The sequence below is a fragment of the Leptidea sinapis genome, chromosome 16, assembly GCF_905404315.1.
Source record: "Leptidea sinapis chromosome 16, ilLepSina1.1, whole genome shotgun sequence".
In the NCBI taxonomy this organism is placed as follows: domain Eukaryota; kingdom Metazoa; phylum Arthropoda; class Insecta; order Lepidoptera; family Pieridae; genus Leptidea; species Leptidea sinapis.
In genome coordinates this window covers 6,623,018-6,650,074 of record NC_066280.1, presented here as the reverse complement: position 1 = coordinate 6,650,074, position 27,057 = coordinate 6,623,018, and the positions used below count along the sequence as shown (strand labels likewise).

At 32.4% G+C, this 27,057-nt stretch overlaps 1 protein-coding gene across 5 annotated transcripts in view; it reads left to right on the top strand.

Annotated features, from left to right (window-relative positions):
• Nucleotides 1-27,057, top strand: part of LOC126968704 (CUGBP Elav-like family member 4) — a 737,944-nt gene that overhangs the window by 663,900 nt on the left and 46,987 nt on the right. For all 5 annotated transcript variants that reach the window (XM_050813787.1, XM_050813786.1, XM_050813785.1 and 2 more), the window contains one exon: nt 9,796-9,875. In XM_050813787.1, the coding sequence (XP_050669744.1) occupies nt 9,796-9,875 (80 nt within the window). The remainder of the gene's footprint in view (nt 1-9,795; nt 9,876-27,057) is intronic.

The window sequence follows — 27,057 nt, the reverse complement described above, 5'->3', positions numbered from 1 at the left end:
TTATTCAGACGGCTGTTTGCGTATCGAATTGTATGCGGAGTTCGAAATTCACATCAAAATGTAGATGAAACAAATTACATAGTCATGACATTTTTGTACGTGCCAGTGAAATGTGTTTGATTATCATGTATCATGTATACCTTTAACATTACCTTTTGAAGTCGTATTACGTAAAAGTATTGTTTTTAATCAAAAGGTAACTACTTCTTATGTTTTACCCACCTTTATAAATTTAAATAAAGCTCGTATGTATAGCTATTATAAAAGAGTAGGAATTAGTTTTTTTTTTGCTAGTACTATTTATGTGAGATGTAGATAAAAACAACATTTTGTTAATGTACTTGAAATTTGTTCTAAGTGATATGTATTGATAGTTACGGCGTGGGTTTTCATGTTATATTTGAGTATTGCTAATAATTAAGAGAGCTTAAGACTGTACATATCTTAGTCTAATAGTCTTAAAAATATTAATAACTGTATATTGTGTTTGGAATGTACTTCCTGCTAGATAAAAAAAATGCTTCATTATTGTAATATAATACAACAATCAATAGTTAAGGTATCTCATATAATTAGAACATTTGTGTATGAAATATATATGTATATTCAACTTCTTAAGTTTGAAATGTTAAACTGTTAAGTTGGTTATGAATTAACAAACTTAAAATATAAATCTATTTCAAATTTATTTACAAGTTTGGTTTCAGTATAAAAATATAAAATGCAAGAATACGACTAGCAAAACAATTTAACCAGAAGAACGTAAAAACAAAAGTTTAATATTCAAACTTGAAAGTAGAACTGTTATATTACAACATCGTTGTGTACACCGATTTAGCAATAAACAATTTTATCGCGATATTTGAAAGGAGACGAGTGCCAGAAACTTTTAAAAATATAATGTTTCCGATACATAAAGCCATCCAATAATATTCGCTTGGCGGCGACACGAAAACATTTTGGTCGCTATCGGCTATAAAGGCCTTTGGGTGATAAAAAGTGATCTGCAAGTTCGCCGGCAACAGGAAAACAGATCTTTGGACCCTCGCCAAGTTACCTGCACATCCATCCATGGCTGGCTGTTACAACTTCTACTTCGCCATGCACAATGGCTAGAAAACATCATGTCATATATGAGTAATACACTTTAGGCAACTTGCTGTGAAAGCGTTTGGAAATTGCAACGAAATTCACTAATATTATAATGTAACTCTTAATTCTGTACATTACAACTACCTATGACAATTAATATTATATATAATACTATTTATGTTTCATAAATAAATTCTGATACCGAATTCCACCTTCGCACAACACGCCACAAATTAGGATATCATCCCACCATCTGGATGTGTGGCGGTCCTCCACAGTGCGGTTTTCAAGGAGCTTTCTTCCGCGTACTACAACGCTGTGGAATGAGCTTCCTTGTGCGGTGTTTCCGGGACGATACGACATGGGTGCCTTCAAAAAAAGCGCGTACACCTTCCTTAAAGGCCGGCAACGCTCTTGTGATTCCTCTGGTGTTGCAAGAGAATGTGGACGGCGGTGATCACTTAACACCAGGTGACCCGTACGCTCGTTTGTCCTCCTATTCCAAAAAAAAAAAACAAGTTCAACAAACAATCCTTCGCCAATGCCATAATATATAGATTATACGTTTCACAATTTGTGTGTCAATCTCAATCCTCGAAGTCAAAATAAAAAAATTATCTGCGAAGCGTCTACGAAGCTATCCACCAAAAGGAGAACCATATACTCTCCGGATGATAAATAACTTAAAAAAATATTACGAGGTACCTTAAGTGTTGATCAGGTTTACCATTCTTATAAACAAATCACTTCGTAGTGTTTTATCTGTACAGAGTATAAGTCGATGTGTTTTATGATAAGAGATATTGAGATGAGCAAGTCAATCTGCCTATTGAGTGATTTCAATGAATCTTGAAGAACAAAATCTGTCATAAATAGGTCAAAAAGCCCTGTCATATTTGATAACCTACGGCTTCGATTTCCTTCACCAAAACACAACAAATGTAAGTTCTTACGGTGGACTAGTTACCGTTCGGCGATAGACAAAAGAGGCCTCGGTGTTTCATTTTTTAAAGTTAATGTAGTTAGTAATACTATATTTTGTACTTTGATAATATCTTTGATCCTTGATACAATGATATTTTCAATTTGTAGTAAATTGAAAATATCATTGTTATTTTTATATTTGCCTTGATAACGTAACTGTTCAATATGGATAAGAACACAACTAAACAGAAAATAAGTAGTTTTTAAATAAATATTGGAAAATAAAATTAATTCAGTAACTTTATAAAATATGATCTTGGTTGACACGTTACTGTAGAACACGAATATACATAATAGCAGTTCACATAAATTATCAAGATTCCTAAGTGGTACAGTATCAAGTAACACTAAAATATATTTTATTCGGAACAAGTATCAAAATATATCAATTGTCAAGTTATTATTCTCAAAAACCTTATTTATAATAATATAATAATAAAAACTCATTTTTTTTTAAGTTGTCTTGAGAAAAAGGTTATTGTGTGGTTTTATGAAGCCAAGACGCCAGTGAAATTCTTTTTTCACAAAATAACATAATAATCGAAGGAAAGTAAATAATATTTATATTATATAAATGTTATGCTTAACTTATTCATAAAATAAACACAAATTAATTATTAACATACACAAAAATTTTCGTGCCCTAAACTTTTTGTTGTCTGTACTATGGGTTGCAAGACAACGATATATTTAATATCATATACTTACTTATACATAGATTAATACAAAGAAACATCCGTGACTTGGAAACAAACATCCATATTCATCATATAAATATGTTTGCACCTACCGGGATTCGAACCCATCTCGGGTTCGATTCTCAATAGGCACAGTCACTAACCAATGGGCTATATAGGTCGTCGAAGTTAATGGTTTAACTTCACCCCTACTCTGCGTACAGCTGTAATGCGACATGCGACAGATGAAAGAAAAAGTTTGAGGCTATAAAATAAAAGTTTCAATTAAAAAAAATATTTATCCCTTATGGGTTTACAACGATTTTATAATCGTGAACAAATCCAATATAATATTCAAATTACCACGTGAAAAAATACTACAAAGCAAAGTCACAGACAGCAGCTGGTTTAATATTTAATTTTCCGTAATAGTTTCTCAAATCTAATACCTGCAATCACAAATCAACGTTAAACATTGAACCATGTGAGCTCGCATTTGCCAACTAACTTTAGACTCCACACTTTCGAAGTAACGCTAAAGTAATGGTTGAGAGGCGCCACGGAGGCGGTGCCGTACAAACGGTCAAATTGTTTCCGTACATCGCTTATGACTTTAACAAAACTTACTGAACTTGTTTTCTGCTTTGTGTAAAATGAACTGGAGGGTACAGATACTCCGACAAAATTGGAAAGAGGTTTTGTAACGAGAGGTTCTTTTAACTTCAGGAATACCTAACGAGTACTCTAAAAGACTTTATCAGGGTGGCTTTAAAGTCATCTGTTATGTTATTTATTTATTATTTATTAAAGCCTATTACAATATTAAAACAATTACTAATTCATTTACAATATTTTTTATATATCAGGCCTCCCCCTTCTTTTTCCATTGGTCCTTATTGTATGCTGTGCGCGAGCACATCACTCCTTCGTAATTTACTAGGTAGTCTCTCCATCTAGTACCAGGTCTACCTCTTCTTTTGGTTTCTAATGGGTACCAGTTCGTTGCTATACTGCTCCATCTTTCGTTACTGGCCCTTGATATATGGCCTGCCCAATTCCATTTTGCAGTTTTTGCGATTCGTATTATGTCTTTAAGTTTAATTTTTTTCCGTATTTCATTCTTTGTTATTTTGTCTTTTAGTCTAATACATAATAAGTTTCTTTCCATATTTCTTTGCGTCACTTTTAGTCTTTTAGCTTGGTGTTTATTGAGCGCCCAGGTTTGCCAGCCATATGTTAGCGAGGGAGCGATACAGTTGTTAAATGTTTTTGATTTTAATCTGAAAGGAACGTCTTTGTTTTTTAGTATATGTTTCAGTGCCCAAAATTTATTCCATCCTAGTTGTATCCTCTTTTCTATCTCTATGTCTTGCCAACCCTTAAATGTTATGTTATACATTAATAATATTTTTTTTATTTTTTTTATGATAATAAGGGACGAGACGAGCAGGACGTTCAGCTGATGGTAATTGATACGCCCTGTCCATTACAATGCAGTGCCGCTCAGGATTAAATAATTCTCAATAAATGTAATGTCTCATATAGTTCAGATTCCCCGCGATCATTTTAATTTTACAAACGTGAGTTCAACATTCAAAAGAAATAATGCCTTGACTAAAAGACACACCTATCTGGTGTGTCTTTTAGTCAAGTTTAGTGTCATAAAATCATTTTGAACGAAGTTCTTTAACGTGACTTGGAGGTGTCAGATAGCTGAAAAAAAATCGTCACGTAAGTTAAAAGCGCTATACCCGGTGCAGATAGATCCCTCTAGCGTAGTTCAAATATTATTAACTTTCATATTTCAAATAAAGTGATCCTATTATAATATTATAAATGTGATAGTTTGTATGTCTGGATGTATGTTTGTACTTCTTTAACGCAAAAACTACTAAATGGATTTTGATGAAACTTTACAATAATATAGCTTACACACCAGAATAACACATAGGCTATTATTTATAAAACTATCGCGTGAATTATACTTTATATGGCAAAACAACGTTTGCCGGGTCAGCTAGTATTGAATAACGATGTGAACTCAATATTTTTTTTTAATAAAATACGAATCTAATTTAAAATCCTACATTAATATCATGTTCTTAATAACGCAATAAATATTAATTCAGATATTATTCGTTAGAATGTATTATTTAGGAATAAAAAATAACAGAAATGAAAAGTAAAACTTAAAGTTTAAAGAGAGAAAAAGTGAGTGAAAATGTTGCAAGGAGGGAGGTTGCTTTTTTAGCATCTACATATTATATCCAAATCCAAGTTCCGCCGTGACCACGATTCAAACATATAGATCGAAATATCGACATCAAATCAATTAAATATATATCGTGAGTACCCGTCATAATAATTACAATATATCCGTGTTTTTAAACTTAGATTATACTTTAACGTTAGTCTCGTTTTCATATCAATAGTTCTTGGTTCTCATTTTTTCAATTAATTATAAAGAAATATTATAAATTATTAAAAATATTATAAGTATAACAGTACGAGTAGTGTTTAGACAATTTTGTAACATATTTTGCATGTCAATTGACGAAACATATTGGATTATCAATAATATTATGTTAACATGTTAAGTACAATGTTTCCTGCAAAAAAAAATTCATTTCATTTCATTTCATTATTTCTAATAAACAATACGGTAAACTATATTGAGATGTGGGTATGTCCGCTATCTACAACTACGAATACTTCTATCACAAAAGTCTGTTTCAATAGGTCGCTCGGATTGATATCCAACAAAACCAATAAATATAGAAAGGTACAGATACTGCACAGAATTTGAGGCCTAAATTCCCGTTAAATCACAAACGAGTTTCGAGTCGCTCCGCTTCTAACGAACATAACCAATCAGGCATAATTCCTGCGGAATGTCTCACAAAAGACACAATGGAACCGTAATTTCTTTTGTGCTCTTTTCCTCAACCGAAGCCTTTTTCGACGTTCATAAAGTAGGCATGAATGCACTGTGGTGAATCTGGTTTTTTAATTTCGCTTTCGTTACTCATAGCCTACCTTTTTCTTTTATACGTCGGCTTCACCATTAAAATTGATATATTGATTTTGTTCAATTAAATTTATGAATGATAATAAATTTAAATATTTATTCAAAACAAATTTATCCTCAAAACTATATTTGCAATAACTTATATGATTACACGAAGCTTAAAACATTAGTACTAGGAAGTGAATACCAAGAATACTGTCGGCATTTATGCGGTTTTTCTAGTAGCAGTAACTCACGGGCCGAATATTTTATATTATATTTTAATCTAAAATTATAGTAGTTGTTATATATTTTGTAAACACAGTAGCAGCTGAGGTGTCTGTAAGGAAAAGACAGAAGGATCACGAACAATAGAATAGACGCACGTTACTTATTCCATGGCATTTATTGCTAAGCATAAAGCACAGAATAATAAAACAGACACAATAGTATTAGAGCATTAACAGATTTTTGGATGAGTCCAATATAATTAGAATTAGATCATCGTTATAGAAACATTCAGTAAGGTCAAGGAACGATACGAGACAAGCCAAGTAACAATATGTTGATAGACGCAATATGTCAGTATCATTACAACAAAGACTAATTATCATTATATTTACCCTCTTATTCATAATGGTCTGTTAACTTTAAACAGTCGCATAGGAGTGTTTTTTCTCATTCTGACTTAAGTCAATAGAAGAAGACAGAGTGAGAATTAGCAATGCTTTAAGTTAGCAGACTATTATGAATAGGGAGGTAATTATATAATATTAGTTGACCCAGCAAACCTTGTATTGCCTTATAAAGTAATAAGAAAAAAAATCAAGAATTAAAAGTTTTGGGGCATAAAAAATAGATGACGACCGATTCTCAGACTACCAAATATTAAATCGTACATAAAATCTACCAACTATAGGTAGCTAAAATAAAGTTTGTTTAATCCCTCCTGAGAATGTTAGAGAGATATAAATATTCTCATTAGTTATTCATTTTAAACTATTCGTTCATTTTGATTTCTGAACGACGCGGGACGCGTCAATGTAAAAACAAAATTGTTGTCTTTATTTAATTGCGTTTTTCATATTTATTCACATTTTAAACCTTCTCTGGACTTCCATAAATAATTCAACACCAAAATTAGCCAAATCGGTCCAGCCGTTCTCGAGTTTTAGCGAGACTAACTAGACTAAATAGGCTTATTATTAATGATAAGACTTGTGATAAAGAAACGAATTTAAAAATAACATTTTAGATATTATTAAGCAGAAGGATTCTTAAAAGGATGCAGTATTCGTAATAACAAAAGTGAGTCCCGCGATGTCAACGTAATTACGTTGATTGGATACAAAAGTACTCACGGCGTTTCCTTTCACCATAATTCTCTTCCACCTGATATATCTAATATTATTTTGTAAAGATCAACCCGCATCTCGGTAACTGATTTAGTCCCTCCTTGGTCCTCGTAATCCTATGATGATAAGCTCAGATCCATCAGTCGTTATTAAGCGGACAGCTTTCTTTTGTTTCAACTTTTATCTCTTTCTAACACCTGTTTCATGTTCAGAGTGAACTAGAGACTTCCCAATAATTTATATTATTTATACTATCAGCATAATATTATGTATTATAATCGATGTGGAAATGTTCACTTTCGTGTAATTTTCTTTGCTATGTCTCATATCAGGTGGTTTTCTTTCAATTCTATAAAACAAGTCCAGCTTAATTCTTAAACATAAACACGCAACGTGTACTGTCTGTAGTATTTAACTTAATGAATCAGTTTAGCGGCAATTCAATATGAAATACTATCTAATTACCTTCTTATAATATATTATAGTGTATTTAATCTTAGTAATTCAATTCAGAACAATATTACTCTTCATTGATATAGGTTAGAAAAAGCGGTATTTAAGCACATAGAAACTACACGATAGAAGGGACAATTGAAAGAGGCGAGGTTAATTATAGGAAATATATTATTTTTTGTACTGTATTTCATAAAGATGAATGTATAATAATATTTCCCTGTGGAAGAAGCCAGATTAAATAAAATCATGCTAAACAATTTGCTATTTTTAAAGTATACCACTTTTAACCCTCACTCATTAATTAAACATTAATTAAATAAATTAAACACATAACATTAATTAAATTAAATTTATGCTCGAACGGTTGGCTCAGTGGACAAGCACTGGGACGGAACCCGAGAGGTCGAGGGTTCGAATTCTGCATCGTTCATAAATTTTGGTTAAAAATTTAATTTAAAAGCATGCTCGAAGCACCATATATCTATATATATAAAAATGAATTGCTGTTCGTAAGTCTCCCTAAAACTCGAGAACGGCTGGACCGATTTGGCTAATTTTTGTCTTGAATTATTTGTGGAAGTTCAGAGAAGTTTTAAAAGGTGAATAAATAGGAAAATCCTGCGAAATTAAATAAAAACAACAAATTTGTTTTTCCTTTGATGTGTCCATACTTAATTTCTATGAGAGAATTTATTGACGCACGGTTTGACAGTTCTGTCGTGAAACATAAATTAACATATATATAATTAACAAAACATAATTTTATTTATTATATACAGAACAACGTCTGTCGGGTCAGCTAGTGTTATATAAAAATATACTATACTACTAAATATATACACTACTATATACATAAATAATTTTGTTTTACTTTTATATACAACAAATCTGTCTTAATATAAAGCCGTCAATTGAACGATAGGCTGCAGTTCCCTTGACATCGTTCACTCTTGTTTCCGTTCCAAGATTGATATGACGTGACTCACTGCGCCACACCGACTGACAGCTTGTTATTGAAAAATTGAGTGATAATCCCCGCACACTCTTATTTAGGACTTTTGTTTTTGCGTACGAAGATTTTTGTTGGCGAAGGCTTTTAGTGTGGAATGGAAATTGTACGGATTTTTGTTTGCTTCTAACGTAAATGTATTGGGAATTCTATTTCGTGGTTGATGGATTTGAAAACTTATATGCTTTTATGAACATGGCTTGAAAAGATCTCGACATTTTAGATTAAATTATTTTGAAAATCATTTGAGAATATTTTATCTGTGTTTATATATATTTACATATATTAAGTTATTGGGCTTACCCGATGGTAAGATCATTAATTTCTTGTATATATTCATAAATTGTTAATTTCTATCATATTTTGTAACAAGTTTAATTTAATTTACTAGTATTTTGTTTTAATTTTTAAGTCTTGTTTTTGCCTATTGTAAATATCTGTTATGAAATGCTGTGAATGCCTTTAAGCAATAGATATACTAGACTATATAGAATCTTAATATTGTGTAAGCAAATGTCATGTATACCTATTCTTGTCAATATAAAAACAATTGGCACTTCTTATTGTCATTTGCTCTGTGTTTGCAAAATTTAAGCTCACTGATCCTTTGTTGACCTGTCAGAATGTATTCAACAAACGTTCGGAAAATAATCTAGAAACAAAAACAGTTTTTAGGCTGATATTTACAGAGCGTACTCAAACTTTACTCACATTAAACTCAGCTAAGTTAAAGTTTAGCGCAATCTTTGGTTTGGTATTTAAAGTCATTTGACAGCTGAGATTATGCTGAACTTGAGCTAAGACAGACCAATAGAAAGGTTAAGCGCGGGTTTCATTAAACACATTACATTGTCGATTATTATTAAACAAACTTATTTGATTATTAGATTAATTGAAATAAGTGGAAATCGAGCAATGATTTATGCGAAATGCGGTCTTGTTAAATTATTTGGTATAAGAACCGAAGCGCATTTTTAGATGCGTGTCAGCTATGGGTGACAGCAGACTGTGTTTTTCGGGAATTTTAAAACGAAAGCTGTTGTGATGACTACGATGAAGTAGGTAGGCAAGGTATTGTTGATTTCCTTTTTGTTCGGATTATAGTCCTTACTAAGTCGTCGTTTTGGTCGAACACCGCTCGATCGTCAAACACACACGCTTAGAGATATTGTGATATTGTGTCAGTTCCGAGATAACCATCTTCCATTGTTGCAGGCTGCGCGTTCGTCAAGTTCAGCTCACACCAGGAAGCGCAGCAGGCCATCACACAACTACACGGAAGTCAGACCATGCCGGTGAGTAACGGCGCCAGTGATACGCCAGCACCGTTCATTTGTTGCCCTTATCTAGCACGCGGCGGAACATCGGCCGGCTAATAACTGGCCACTGAGTAGATAATAGGCTAGGAGTGTTGCTAGCTTCAGGATACCGTCATATCCTGTTTGTCACTTGGAAATTATAGTCAGTAAGCCGTTAGTATTATACAATATATCTGCAACACTAAAGTGAAACGAATCATTTTGGAATTGAAAATTATAACCAACTTAATAATAACTTATTTTTAAATATTAATTTATCCATTTTGATACAATATTGACCTTAATTAATCTTAAGTTAACCTCTATTTCTAAGTGTAATACATAATAGAGTGGACACAATAAAAACAACGACACGCTTGTATAAAAATAAATCCTGAAAATTCAATTAAAAGAGAAAAAACAGAATAAACTAATATATATGCTCTTATCTATATATATAAAAATGAATTGCTGTTCGTTAGTCTCGCTAAAACTCGAGAACGGCTGGACCGATTTGGCTAATTTTGGTCTTGAATTATTTGTGGAAGTCCAGAGAAGGTTTAAAAGGTGAATAAATAGGAAAATGCTGCTAAATGAAATAAAAACAACAAATTTGTTTTTCCTTTGATGTGTCCATACATAATTTCTATGAGAGAATTTATTGACGCACGGTTTGACAGTTCTGCTGTGAAACAATTTTATTACGACAGCAGGGTGCATATTTTATGAAGTAATGTTTGATGTTATGACATATTATTGACAAATTCATGTAAAACATTATTTTATTTATTATATACAGAACAACGTCTGTCGGGTCAGCTAGTTTAAAATAAAATGTACTCTGTAAGGCCAGCTTAGTGAGATTCTTAAAATAACATTTCATGCCGATATTTAAAATTGACATAATAATGAAATATGTATATAATTTTTTTTTCGCTAACTTGCTTTTATTTCGCAAAATTAATTATTTGCTTATAAATTGTTATAAGAATGTTATGTCATATTTGTTGATTTTAAAATCAACATGTGATCATAATATGTAAATAAACAAATGCAACATAGTCATAATAATGCTCTCATTCATGTCGGTTATAAAACACTTAAATCGTCAATTATTATTTTTTCACTACCACCAATAATTTTTAAGCCTGCTTTGTTGAGAAGATTCGGCAAAAAACTCAATAATTAATTACAAACAATTTATTATAAACAGAACAAGCTCCATCAAACTTCTGAAAAATTATTATTCAATTAAAACCCTCAATATATTATTTAATTGATGGGATTAAGCTTGTTTGCCGCTACCGCATATATTTTTTGTGATGCTATATATATCGATAAATAAAATACCTTAACTTTTGTATAAAATAAACTTAAAACAAACAAAAGGAATCCTTTTTTATAAAAACAAATAAAAAAATGCTCGGTACGAATGATATTTTATTATTATTTTCGATTAAATTCGAGTTTTCCTGAAATATTGGCCATTTATAAGGTTTCAATTTGATATTGATAGATACATATAGTTATGATATAGTCTGTTAATTAATTCAAAGCTTTCTGATAAACTTTTTGTTTTGTTGGTGCGGTTAGGTTCATATATTTTATTTTTGGACAAAACTTAAGATTTATCAATCTACATAAAAATAATCTGATATAAAGTTAATCTACCTACTACAGTTACCTAAAATTAAGTTTATTTTATACCTCCTGAGAAAGTCCGAAAGATTTTAAAATTCTAAATAGTTATTCATTTCAAATTATTATTTTAATTTGATTTCTGAACGACGGGGGACACATCAAAGAAAAATCAAAATCGTTGTTTTTATCTAATTCCGAGCATTTTCATATTTATTCACCTTTTAAACCTTCTCTGGACTTCCACAAATAATTCAAGACCAAAATTAGCCAAATCGGTCCAGCCCTTCTCGAGTTTTAGCGAGACTAAAGAACAGCAATTCATTTTTATATATATAGATATATAGATGGTGGATCTTTAAGATCATCTGCTTGTTTCATAACTTATCTCTAACAATAAATCTTTAACTTTTATAAATAATGAACATTTACAACAACACAAGGACAACTCATTACGGCAACAATAAACATCACAATCAAATAAAACTTGACGTCGATATCCGAATGTTTACGAAGTGCGCCAACGTAAACTTGGAAATATCAACGTCAAATTGAATGCGACCTCATAATTTGTTGTTATTGTTGACGTGACAACAGACAGACGTGTTGACAGTGCTATCATGATTGCTTGTGTTTGTCAAAACGGTGTTCCGCTGCCGATATTATCACAATTGTTTTATAATATGCCAATGATAAGTGACGCAAGACAATTATTATGACATTTATAATCTATATATATAAAAATGAATTGCTGTTCGTTAGTCTCGCAAAAATACGAGAACGGCTGGACCGATTTGGCAAATTTAGGTCTTGAATTATTTGTGGAAGTCCAGAGAAGGTTTAAAAGGTGAATTAAATAAAAACAACAAATTTGTTTTTCCTTTAATGTGTCCATACATAATTTCTATGAGAGAATTTGTTGACGCACAGTTTGACAGTTCTGCTGTGAAACAATTTCATTACGACAGCAGGGTGCATATTTTACGAAGTAATTTTTGATGTTATGATATATTATTGAAAAATTCATATAAAAACATTATTTTATTTATTATATACAGAACAACGTCTGTCGGGTCAGCTAGTATTTAATAAAAATTACTGCCAGCAGTCGGCTGAAATAACTGCCCAACGCTTGGATTTCTATTAGCCCAATTTAGACGCATAGGTGCCAAGTGTCTCGACACCAAAAGATGTAAGACTCACTAAAACCGTCATTTTATATATATATTTTATATATTTATCTCTACATATTATAAGTATACATATGAAAATAAGGGACGAGACGAGCAGGACGTTCATCTGATGGTAATTGATACGTCATGCCCATTACAACGCAGTGCCGCTCAGGATTCATGAAAAACCCAAAAATTATGAGCGGCATTACAATTGCGCTCGTCACCATGAGACATAAGATGTTAAGTCTCGTTTGGCCAGTAATTTCACTAGCTACGGCGCCTTTCAGATTGAAACACAGTAATGTTTACACATTACTGCTTAACGGGAGAAATAGTCGTCGTTGTGGTTCCCATAATAAATATTTGTGACGTTGGGTTCATGGTCAATATAGTAGCCCCAGCATCTGCTAAAGAACCTTTGACATGAGAAGAGACACAAGACCCATCCCACAAGCCTTTCCTCGTGCACAAGGACGTGGACATCAGGACATCAAAGATATAAGATTTATTCGTGATCGTTTAATAAATTACATAATGAAATGTTCTCACCATCTGGATGTGTGGCGGTCCTCCACAGTGCGGTTTTCAAGGAGCAAAAAAAGCGCGTACACCTTCCTTAAAGGCCGGCAATGCTCTTGTGATTTCTCTGGTATTGCAAGAGAATATGGGCGGCGGTGATCACTTAACACCAGGTGACCCGTACGCTCGTTTGTCCTCCTATTCCATAAAAAAAGGCTTTCTTCTACGTACCACAAAGCTGTGCAATGAACTTTCTTGTGCGGTGTTTCCGGGACGATACGACATGGGTACCTTCAAAAACAGCGCGTACACCTTCCTTAAAGGCCGTTAGTGCTCCTGTGATTCCTCTGGTGTTGCAAGAGATTGTGGGCGGTGGTGATCACTTAACAACAGTTGACCCGCACGCTTGTTTGTCCTCCTATTCCATAAAAAAAAGAGCACAAATTTATGGAAATTGAAATGTAACCTAGATGAAAATATTTATCTTTTCACTTATTTATTAATATCTTACTCATCGTGGCTATCATAAACAGTTTAGGTCTCAGATACCTTCCTCAATTGCAAAACTAATTCATGAAGTTTACTTTCTACGACGTTATTTTCAGGTCGATAATATACGGAAATCTCAAAAAAGAGACCAAACAACTTGTTCAACTATTAGGAATGTTCTTTCACCATATTCACCATAACAATCCCGGTTCGTCTGGACGTGCAAGACAACATGAGCGAGTATGATTTAAATATGAATAATGTGATGAAAAAAAATTTACATAGATCCTCATGTCTAGGTTGAGATTACTTTAATACTTATTTACCTGAATTGAATATGGTTAACGTTATTTATAAATTAACTTTAATTAACGAATGTTCTAACCGATGCAGTAGAGAACGAAGTCGCTACTACATTTTGTCAAAACATTATGAAGGAAAAGCAATCAATTGTTACAAAAGTTAGGCACGCCACTTTGTAGCTAAAATAACGAGGTTCTAACAACATGTGGACCAAAATAAAACTACGTTGAATCACGTTTGACAAGCGACCAGCTAAACTGTGCAGCCAAACATTTGTTTAGAAAATACACGAGCGGCTGTGAAGCAAAACAATGAAATAATTCGTTAAATTGAAAATTGATTTGTTGTTTTGATTAGGGTGAATGCTGTAGTGATTTGAAATACGAAAAACAAAGTTAAACATATTAATCAAAAGAGATTTCATAAGATTTATTTAATCATTATTATTAATTCAGTCTTCCATTAATTTATTGCTATTCTTATTACGTTGGGGCGTGCACTAACACTGACGTCCTTGTTGAGCATTTCCCCCGTATTAGATGTCTTTGTCATCTTATACGCTTATCATAATCTGACTTCATAAAATACCTATTGTGACTTATTTACATAAAACAGGCATATGTTAATCACACATAAAAATTGTCCGAATCAAAACTCTGACTACGCGTCTATTAGGCAGAGTTTTCGTTCATAGACTTTGAACATAACTGCAACGAAGTAAGGTGTTAATTTGAATGAATGTTTTAATGTTGTCTGTATAAGTTAATGCCAACGCCGCTCGGACATTTTTGACGACCTTTTACTAGGCGATCGGGAGTCTAGTTGCTTATAGTGCTGCAAAGGTATCACCGAATTTATTACTTCATCCAAAAATTTTATCAAAGGCTTGCTAACAGGTGCAGCATACTACTAGATTATACAATTTCTCATGAATCTATCATACACAAAAAATTAATCGGCACATTGAAAGAAACAAATAAAACAAAAATTTAATCAGCCTTATAATAATAGCAAAAATTAAGGCACATTTTCGGAAGCATGTCAAACTCAAAATAAATGCGTACTCCACCTTTTGTAGGCATTATCTACTCTTTGTTTTCTTCTAAAGTCGTAACGAAGGTGATGATGACGTTAGTATCAGTTGACCTGCCCTTTTTTCATTATATTTCATAGAAGGATTATGAAGAATTCGTTATTCAAACCGTGAAGGACAAATTACATGGCCCGCCGCCGTCAAATAACAACTACAACATAGCCAGGGTAATTATACGTACGACGCACGTACACAAACACACGACTTACACGGCCGCTAAGCAATCTTGGGAAGACTAAACTATTGTGTGCCACGCCATACGCTACCGAGACTGTCGCTGTCCGAGTTAAATTAGTTTAGCCGCGCCGTCCGCATTATCAATATGTTTGTATAAATATCAACTCTAACACCCCGCCTAGTCGTAGATATAAATTTCAAAGAGACCGCTGAGTTACGCTACTGTTCCATTACTTGTAAAGTGCCGTCTTGTAATCACGATAGTCATTTAGTAACTCAAAGAAGTAGCGGCTCTTTGGTGTTCAAGGCAAAGAGCCATCAAACATATTAAATCAAATTCTACAAAAAATAAAACAACAATGTATCTGGTATGAGTTTACTTCAGTTATTTGTTTGTACACTGAAATTCGCATTGAAAACTCGAGTGTATGTTAATCCCTCTTATCCGCAGTTGTAAAGTGAAGAACAATTTGTCTGGTCGATCGTACCCTGTATTACAATGTAGGGAGCCGGTACTAATTAAAAGTTAAGCGGGTGTTGCGGACACTCGATTTCGGGGCTTTTTTGTTGAGCCAACACTCGATTGGGAACTAACTACCGGCAACCGGCAACGGATAAAGTTACAGCAGACTGTGACTGTGGGACTGTTACATCTTGTATTTCGAATGTTTTAAGCATACAAAGTCACGATTGATTTTGAAAAGAAAACGTCTTTAGGCTTCTTTGGCATATTTTTTGAGATGGGAAAAAAGTATTGATCTCTAGACACTGTTACTGTTACCGAAACCTCTGTATACAGGATGTCCCAAAGTTATGGGACATGAAGGGAAAATACCGTAAATATCGAAGATAGGCTATTTTACTGAAAGAAGACATTATGTTATTTTTAAAAGTTAGTACTTCTGCATTCAAAGATTTTCTAAAAATTACTTGCCTCGTCTGGGAATCGAACCGACTGAAATGTAAAAAAAAACAACCCTACTTTTATGATGCCTATCGAAAGAATGGCCAAAAACTAAAAACTCATCTTAAATAACATATTATTTTAAAAGAAAGGAACAACGTAATATTTATGTTTTCCTACATGGATTGGTTCGAAGATTAGAATTAGAATTCGATTAGATGGCCGGCCAGATCCCCGGACCTTACACCATTAGATTTCTTCTTTTGGGGATACGTGAAAGATATGCTATACAAAAAGCGATACGAGGACGTGGGCGAGTTACAAACAGAATTGTGCCATATCATATCGAGTATTCACCATAAAATGATAAGAAAATCAACAGGCAGCCAACTCATTAAAAGATTGGCGATTTGCGTAAGACAAGAGGGATCACATTTTGAGCATTTAATTAATTAATTTACAAAAAAATACCCACATAATTGACTACTTTCTTTTAAAATACTATGTTACTTAAGAAGAGTTATTAGTCCTTGGGCATTCTTTCGATTGCCATCATAAGAGTAGGGGTGTTTTTTTTTACATTTAAGTCAGTTCGATTCCCAGACGAGGCAAGTAATTTTTTGAAAATCTTTGAATGCAGAATTACTAACTTCTAAAAGTAACATAATGTCTTCTTTCAGTAAAATAGCTTATCTTCGATATTTAAGGTACTTTCCCTTCATGTCCCATAATTTTGGGACACCCTGTATATGCATGTACATACTCACTTGTGTATCTAGCTAGTTCTCTAGTTCACTCGGCACTCCTGGAGTGTCACTGTTTTTTTTTTGTCAATGGTTATATATAGTATAGACTAGCTAAGTCTGACTTTTCATGCTTTCTATAGCCTTTAAAATTATTGAACAACTACACATAAACTTTGCTAACCAAATATAAATTTTATATCCTTATATTGCATCTATATATAAGCTATAAACTTTGGACCCCAAATTTTCCTTCTCTTTAGTATGCCTGTCTGTTAAGGTGATCTTGAGTTGGATGATTTTTTAAGATTTCCGGCTGCTTGAATGGAGTATTTCTTAGAAAAGTATATTTTCTTCTCAAACCTTTCTTGTCCATTACTCCATCTAGATATTTATAAAAATCTATTTTTTTTTGCTTATGTTTATTATACCGAAGACGCAGCGGAGAACTTTGTTTTGTATCTAATAGTGTACGTTAATCTTTGTTTATTTTTCTATTCAATTCAATCAAACAATATCAATTGCATTTCAATTCACAAGAAAGTATAAAAAAAGTTATTTGAAGGTAAGAATCCTCTACCTCAATGTCCCAGTGTACTTACTATATAATAACTACAATGCACATATCAAACTCTTTACAATATTCACCATCAATCAAAACGTAAATCTATCAATCAAACTGATTGGATCCATTAGCGAAGTTAACGGCAACTTATCCGTTACCTTCCATTACCTCTTTCTTTTCCTCCGTTATTAGTTCTCATAATGCGGTTACTGCTTTAGTTTTCAACAAAAACTTTCCAGAACAGTCTGCTTGAGACAAGAATTAAAGGGATTGATGTTAAAAGAAAAGTGAGATTATAATATATTTATAATATTGTAATTAAATTAACTATGAAAGTTGAATTTTGTCTAGCTATTCGAATGGCTGATTTCATATCCTATTTTCAACATAAATAATAGAATTTGAACATTAAGATATACCTATGTTTAATTATTAAAATATTTACATATGAAATCAAACACACGTGTAATTTATATTAAATTGGGTTGTTACCTTAAATTAATATTATTTTTACAGTTGTTTCGTTGACTTTCGTTCTTCCTAAAAATATCTAATTCCTGAGATGCAATAATTTACAAATTACAACCCATCATTAAATCTGCTAATAATATTAGAACACTGTCAGTTAATATTGTCAAAATGTGTGATACTTGCAATAATCAAAGAGTATTCTCACATGTTATCTCAGCTATTTATATATGCTTATTACCTTAAATCTGATGTCTTCAGACCACTGACCTATATAAATACCTCTGGACAGGCTGTTCCATATTTTTACAGCTAATTTTTTGTGCCTATTTGAAGCGCAACTCGCGAGCGTCCAGAGCACTTATTTTGACGTGTACTAATACAAAGGCTGCGAAGGAGCGTAAAATACTCTGAAGTATTTTTGCATTTTGAATTCATTTTGTTCGTTTTCCGTGTAATCTATGTTTCAAGAATCAACGTTATAAATAACACAGTTTTTTTTAATTATTTAAAATTTGATATTTCATAATGTTTAAAAACAATTAAATTATTGATTTCAACTTATTTTTAAAACTTATTTTCAATAGTACATCAATTAAACAAAATACATTATTTCAGCAATGCACAGTTTTTACTAAATCCATTCAATTTCATATGTTATGCAACACTAATGTTGCACAACACGTCAGTTGTATAGCTACAGATATACTGCTATAAACATTTCCGTGAAGCGAACTCACGAGATTTCACCTATTCAAAAAGTTTCTAATATATATATTTTTTTTTAATGTTTATTTATCGTGTTCGGCAGTCATGAGCATGTCGGTGACGCAAACTCATCTGATTTTCCCATACCAAAAAGTGCCCATCGCGGCTAAAGAAATTTTCACTTCAACAATAAGCTAATTAGCACGAATTCAAACAAAAAGTAAGCAAGGACAATGAACCTTATATTATCGATTTGGACATTAAATTATAAATTAAATAAATATTGTTTTCTAGAGCAGTAAATAGTATTGGCTAGTTGTATAGAAAGATAGTCGAACGAGGTCTTCATTACTTTACCTTTGAGAGGACGAGCGGTCGTATCAGAAGGTCAGACTTGTATATTATATATTATGTACTATTGGTCCTCGTCGTCTCAATCCTATTCAGATAACATTGTTTATACAATTAAGATTAGTATCCAAATACTTTCTCAGTTCATTTTCATAAACTAAAATATTTACTACTAATATTAATTTTGAACTACTAATTTCTGTCCTGGTAAAGCTGGAAAACGTTCACGGATACATTGATTGGCAACTACTTATAATAATATTAATGAGATATTTTTGCGTTTCGTATACGAGTATCATATCCAACATATGCATATTTAAAAAGAAAACAATTTTAACAAAAAAACAGCCGATTGCAAAACAATAGATATAATATGCACTAAAAAGTAAAAAAATAATTAATTAATCTAATTCTAGTTACAATTATTGACTTTTATAGTTTGTTATAGACTTTTATAGTTTTGTCAAGGATGCAATTGTCAGAAATGGTCCAAATTTGACCACTTTTGAAGTCGGTTAAGATGTTTTACATCCTATAATTCTAATTGTTAATCTTTGTATCGTAGACTTTATTTAAATATACTTCTCTTTTGTTCAGCATACTGTCACAAGGTATTGTAACCAGTGGTTAACGGTGCTCTTTACAATTACTATAATCTTATATTTCCTACTATTTATAACATAATCTTCCTATTATATTATAAAGTATATGCATCTATTGTGAACACTTGTTTGTTAACGTGTGAGGTTTTGAAAAATTATAAGAGGCAATAAAAAACAAGTATTTAAGCGCGTGTACCGTACCGTGTGTTCGTGTAAATATTAACATTGAAGTTAAAATTGTAAAATTAATTATTGCAGAATGTCAACATTATTTATTTATTTCGCGGTTTCTGTAAATTACGGCCTATCATTGAGGATCCACCTCAGTGACACGTACAGTTTCCACACATAATATATCATCGTTTCCTTTATTATGTACTTTACTCCGAATCTCAAATTGGCAGAAATTAATGTGAAATCTTTTTCTTATTAACCTACTAGCTGCCCCGACAGACGTTGTTCTGTAGATAGTAAAAAAACAACTGTTTTATATTTCAAAACATCAAAAATTATTTCGTAAATATGCTCCCTGTTGTTAGAATGAAATTGTTTCACAGCGGAACTGTCAAACCGTGCGTCAATAAATTCTCTCATAGAAAATATGTCCATACAAAACAAATATTGAAAATAAAAATATTTATGGGTCCCAAATCGAAATAAAAACTACCCTATCTCTCAAGTTGGACCAAACTGCACTCCATGAAGTAATCTCCATTAAAATCCGTTCATTAGTTTAGGAGTCCATTGAGGACAAACATTGTGACACGAGATTTATATATATTAAGATAAACAAATCTACGTATTACCTATTATCATATATACTTATTTGTCATCAAAACTTGACACGGTGAATGTCATATTATTTTTTCTGTCATAACTCTGTTGTTTCTGGTACGTAGTGATTCGCTACATGAATCTTCATTCTTTCCGACATTACCAAATGATGCAATGCACTTTCTCTGATAGTGTTGCTACGTAGATATCATGGGTATCTTAAAATTGCTATCTCTCTCTTTTATTGGCAAGTTACTTTTAGTTTCGCGAGAATGATTATGTATAAATTTATATCATATTTTTACTTCAGCGCTCCAGATCTGTGAAGGAGCCTGTAATTGTAATCTCATTGTAATATAACTGGCCTTAAGTTCCTTTTCGGCCGTGACCCAAAGTGATCTTTAATGTCGTCAACATGAAAATAAAATCTATCAGCGATCGAATGAGCTCGCCCGTCTATTGCAACTTCTCAAGAAAGCTTAAATTCGAGTTGAAGTGCCATAAATTGGCCAATTAACAAGTTCAACAATTTTACGTTTTAATTAACTCGTGTTATTTTAGAATGAAGACACGCACTCGTTCTCTATTTGTTTAGGAGCCGGTACGTGTTGTAATCAGGTTACGATGTGGCTCGCCCCGCCCCGCGAGCCCCGCTGCCACACGAGTTACTTTACGATCTCGTTTGTTTTGATAGACCCGCTTTTGAAATGATTTTGCAACGCAATAATAACTTTCTCGATTCTATTTGGCTAACGACGTGTTGAGGGCAAATTTAATACGGATTTAATTAGGTATTTTTGAAATAATTTGTGAGTGAATTGTGAGTTCGATTTCTAATTCTTATTCAAATGTTTTTATTCAAAATATGATTTAAAAGTACTTATTGAACATCCAAAACTACTTGATTCTATTATTATTGATTTTATTATAGTATAGTCCATGTTATTATTTTAAGCGTTCGTATTATAAAAGAACAAACCATCATTAACAATTTCAAAGGTACTACTGTAAAAAAAAAGTCTAAAGTTAAAAGTGTAAATACTTTACACTTTTAACTTAATCAATTCGATAAGTTAAACTAAATTCATCCTATGATATTGCTGATATATATTACAGACCAACAAATGAACCCATCGCAAGCATTTTATTTAAGTTTTGGTTAAAACGGCATAAATATATATTCTATAAACTAAAAGCCTTTCTTGTAAATGTGTCAACTGCTAGTTCCGTCTCCAATTATCTATAAAAAAACCTCAATTTCCTCAAAACTCCTAGAAAGCCACGTAGACACACATCCAATATAACAAGCAGCAAAATGTAAGTGCTAATAAAAAATATTAAACCTTATCTGAGCGAACCTCCATAACATCTAAACGATGAGGCCTCAGGCCAGACTGCCAATAAAAGTTCATCCAACAAATCCGAGGCTCTGAAATGCGCCTGCCGTAAAGAAATTGACCCAAATTGGGTTCTATTCACAAGTTACGAACAAACATGGATGCCTGTCCTCTCTGTTTGTCTCTGAAGCAATTTGGGTGCATCGAGGGATCTTACGGAGTCGAAACTTTCAATCAGGACGGATGTTCGCAAACTTTTATTGAACTTGTCGTTCGATCCTCTCTATATTTTTGATGGACGGTTTGTTTGAATTTTTAGTCAAATTTAAGAGTTATTGAACCGTTCTAGAGTAATACCTATGCAATACAAATTCAATTCAGTTTCATATATTTTTAGAGTATTGGTTTTAGAATATTAAAAACGTCATATTATTTTATCAACCGTTTTATATAAGTATTTATTTGTTCGTTGGGTCGTCTAATTAATAATGGTGATAAAAAATATAATGGGCAAACTCGTCGCGGTTTTGTTAGTAGACAGGAATAAAGTCTGTTGTCATACAAAGACATCCAGCAGCTATCTACAATAAAAGTCTAGCCTAGTCTATAGGCACTAACGACTCGTAATGACCTTATAAAATACTAGTGGACCCAACAGACGTTGTCCTGTACACACGTCTTAAATTTTAAAAATCGGTCCAGCCGTTAGGAGGAGTTCACTAACATACACATGAGCAGGAGAATTATATTATATGGACGGAATTGAGAATCTAAACCAATCTCAAATTCACTGAAACAAACAAAAAAATCATCATAATCGGTCCAGCCGTTTAGGATGTAGTTTAATTGTGAATCTAAACCATTCTCGAATCCACCTGAAGACACACACCAATCTCAAATTCACTGGAACACACAAAAATATCATCAAAATCGGTCCAGCCGTTTAGGAGGTAGTTCAATTGTGAATCTAAACCATTCTCGAATCCACCTGAATACACACAGAAAGTTTCATTAGAATCGGTCCAGCCGTCTAGGAGGAGTTCAGTGACATACACACGCACACAAGAATTATATATATAAAGATGTTCGTATCAGACAACCAAATAATACACCACTCATAGATTGTCTTCTGTTATAGTGACGTTCTGCTATTAAGCTATCAACACATATATTATAATTCTCTCGCCAATGCTAAGTTCAAACATATTCATAATAAAATAAACCCACCGTTTTGCCTTAAATAAATGTCTCTCTCCCAAAATGTAGCCGTTTCTAATTAAAATATAAAATAATACGAACATTATAAACTAAGTTGTTTCTCAGACCGTACGTGTTCCCTCGGGCACTCATTATTACTACACACGACGTTTTGCACACGAACTTACTTTAAATTGTCTTTATTATAACGTTTGTTTCATTTCATCCATTTTAACATATTTGCTTCTAGTTTTTACATATCTATCTATTATTCATTAATATTCATGAACGTATTTCCGTTTCTCTTATCACATTACTTTTTTATAGTTTTAAAATATTATAATAATGTAAAAGGAATTCGAGAAACAGTCTTAGTATACTCTTAAAAAAGCAAATGTGTGGTTTTATGAAACCACGATGCAAGTGAAACTTTTTTTCACAAAATAACATAGGTATTAATATCAGCATAAAAAAATACAAATCCTTTATCAAGTGTTTGGGGTCGAACCTACTCTTCCACCCGAACGGAATTGCATCCAATATGCGAACAATAGCCGCCGCTCGACCGTCATGCGACATGCAACACACAGACGAAAAAGTTTGAGACGATGTAATAAAAGTTTCACTTTAATAAACAGATAATTGAGATAGACTAGACCTCGTAGAATTCCAGTTAAGTAATCAACGCCGCTCTCTCTCCGCAATCATTCTCTTGCAACACCAGAGGAATCACAGGAGTGTCGGCGGCTTTTAAGCTTGGCAGCTAGCCATTGATGATAATAGACAGAAAAGATTGTTAATTAAGAACTTGACTAGCTATTAGAATAATCATAAAATAATTTACAGCTAATCACTCAGGTGTAAAAATGTTTTTAATATATTATATAATATAATATATATAATATTCTCTATATATTACTATTTCGCTATTATTATTAAATAAGCATGTTAAATACCCTTTTAATTGATTACCCAAAATTATGAATAATATATGAAGTAAAACGGAAGTACTTTCAGAAAGTAATGAATTCCAAAACGAAGCCGGAACTTCTCTTTGGAATCGCATGCAAATTCTATTTGTCGTGTCATTAGAATCCTGATTGTAGAACGTAAATGTGGCAAAATTTTCGGTAGTATTTGTAAAATGCGCTGCCTGTTTTTGATAAATTTTTTTAATAACTTTTGCTTCAGAAGATACAAATTTATTTTTGAAAATTATTAAAGACACTAGGGCCTATCAATAATTAATACAAGTAATAGGCTCATTGAACTCATCTTTGACGCCTAGGAAGAGTCTCAGGATGCATTAAGTATTTTTTGTGATTTATCCAAGCATTTGACTGAGTCCAACATGAAACTACTCCTAAAATTAAAACATTATGGAGTAAAAAATAAAGCCCTAAATCTGTTAAAATTCTATTTGAGCGACAGAGTTCAGATAATCGACGTAAATGGCAAACGGTCTTCAAGTAAAACTGTAGGAATAGATGACATACCTGTATGAATTGAACCCTGAGGTTCTATTCTCGGTCCTTTCTTGTTTCATATGTATATTAACGATTTACTGAGCTATGAAATTGTATTGTTTGCTGATGATACTTCACTTATTTTTAATGTGAAGCGACGTGCAGATATTGATGACAAGGTAAGCAATGCACTCTCAAAATAGTGCGTTGGCTTGAGACGAATGATTTGCACTTAAACAGTAAAATAAAAAAAATGTTAAAAAATAAAAAAAATTTAAGGTCGGAACTTGAGGACGGCCTTCTCGGGTATCACAAGTTGCCCAACTAGCAGATAGACTCAGCTCTGCGGCATAATCCTTCAGAATTATTTGAGAGTAGACGAATATTGCGACTGCTAGATTTGTGTACTTCAGTTATTTTGACAGCATCATGACGTACGGTATTTTACTGTGAGTTCATGCTGCTCATATAGTGTTTGCTCTGGAAAAGAGAGCTGTTCGTGCTAATTATCATCATATATATCAGCTTGGCTATAGGCAGTCCACTGAAAGAAAAATTTAAAGATATAAATATTATGACTGTTAATTATTTTCAGTACGTTTATGAAAATTTAATTTACTTTCACAAAAATCGTCAAATTTTTGGGAAAGTAGAAAGAGTGATTGCTTGTCACAAATTTTAGTGGGTTTCATAAGATACATAATACGTTTAAGTAAAAAGGTAAATGTAAACACTTTTATAATAAAACCCCAGTCACTGTTCAGGCATTATATATAAATAAATTTTAATATTTTATTAAAAATAGCTCTGTCATAAATCCTACTACTCCACAGCTGGATATCTAAGTGATCGGAGGGACTAGATTATGATTATTTTATAGCAATAACAATGACAGTACAATATTGTATATTTTATTAAAATGAGCGCAAAAAGACAATGCTGGGAGAGATTCTTGCGCAAATTCATCTCTCTCAGAGCGCCATTTGTTTCCAAACTAGTATGGTGGTAGTGTTAGAAAGATATAAAAGAAAAAGAATTCTAAAGGGATCAATTTTCAGAAAATAAATGCCCTTTATGCTTTTTAGAGATAATCGCTTGAAAAAAATTAAACTGTCATAAATGGTAAACTTTATCAAGGAGTTTGTACTCTTTGATAAACATTCTGAATAATGTTCACTGTTAAATTTTTTTATGATGTATAATGAAATTACGACCGTTACAGCACTGTATAACTCATCATTGACTAATAATAAGAATTCCTGACAACAACAAGTGGGTATGTGATATACTGTGGTCTTAAATTGTCTTTATTTAGGCCCGCTATTGGGTGCGAGGGTTGGTACGTACCGGTGTGTCTGAGGTCGTATGTAGATGTGTATTTGAACTGCCGATGTTTGAAGTGCACTTCGGATCTCGCTTCAAACGCTTAGCGAGTCTATTAAATCTTTTTGGGATAAGCTTTCACAATATTTTTCTCCTTTTGATTGAGGGCCTATTATATCCTCTCTCCGTTTAATATTTCTTACCCTTATAATAGAACGATATCGCTGGACTTTGCATCGGAATTTCATTCGGATTAAATTTGAATTTATTATGCTTTTAGTAGATGCTATTGCTATTAATTGTGTCTCTTTATTTTATGATACATTTGCGGCTCATTAGTTCATTTAGTTTCATTTACATAATAAAAATACGCAAACACATAAATATTTAAAAGGTTTTTCGTAATTCTTCTTTATTCTAATGTCACATTCTTTGTAGTCATTACATTCGTATTTTTCTAGAATACCAAATCATTAACCAATAAATATAGATGTTAGGTTGTATAATAAAGATATTAATGTATAAGAGATTCATTCAAGTTTAATTGAAAAACACAAAGCTCTTCCGGCGTCCTATAAATATTCACATGTTAAATTCTAAAATTATTTGACTTTTGTCGTATTTTATTTATAATAGTCCACAGTGATCACTTGTTCTTTTATATTTTGAGTCAAAGTGTTCCACTGCGTCTGTCTGTCTGTTTCATTGCGATAAACTCATAAACTACTCCACCCATTTTGCTGATTTCACCAATTCATAGCTTGGTTCACCAGGAAGGTTTTAGTATAAGATTTGTTATGTTTTTGTTATACATATTTTGTATACATTAACGATATTTGTTGGAGGTCTCGAAAAAAAATAAGCCGCCTGAGAGCTTAAACGAAAACCCTTAGAGATATAACAAAATAATGTGTAGTGGAATTGTATATCTATACTAATAATATTATAAAGCTGCAGTGTTTGTTTGTTTGTTTGAACGCGCTAATCTCTGTTACTACTGGTCCGATTTGAATGATTCTTTCAGTGTTGGGTAGTCCATTTATCGAGGAAGGCTATGTTTTTATTTTCAAAATTAGGGGTCCGTAATAAAATTGCTATTTTGTAACACAAGGTGTAAAATCGAAAACCTATTTTTGCGTGCGCTGCATAAACTATTGACAATAGAACAAAATGATGTACAGGCTATAATATAGGCAATATTTTATTACTTATAAAACTATCGCGTGAATTATACTTTATATGGCAAAACAACGTTTGCCGGGTCAGCTAGTCTTATATAAGTAGGTATACAGAAAAGTCCGCGATGTCATCAACCGTCAATAACATAGTATGTCCATTTTAATGATT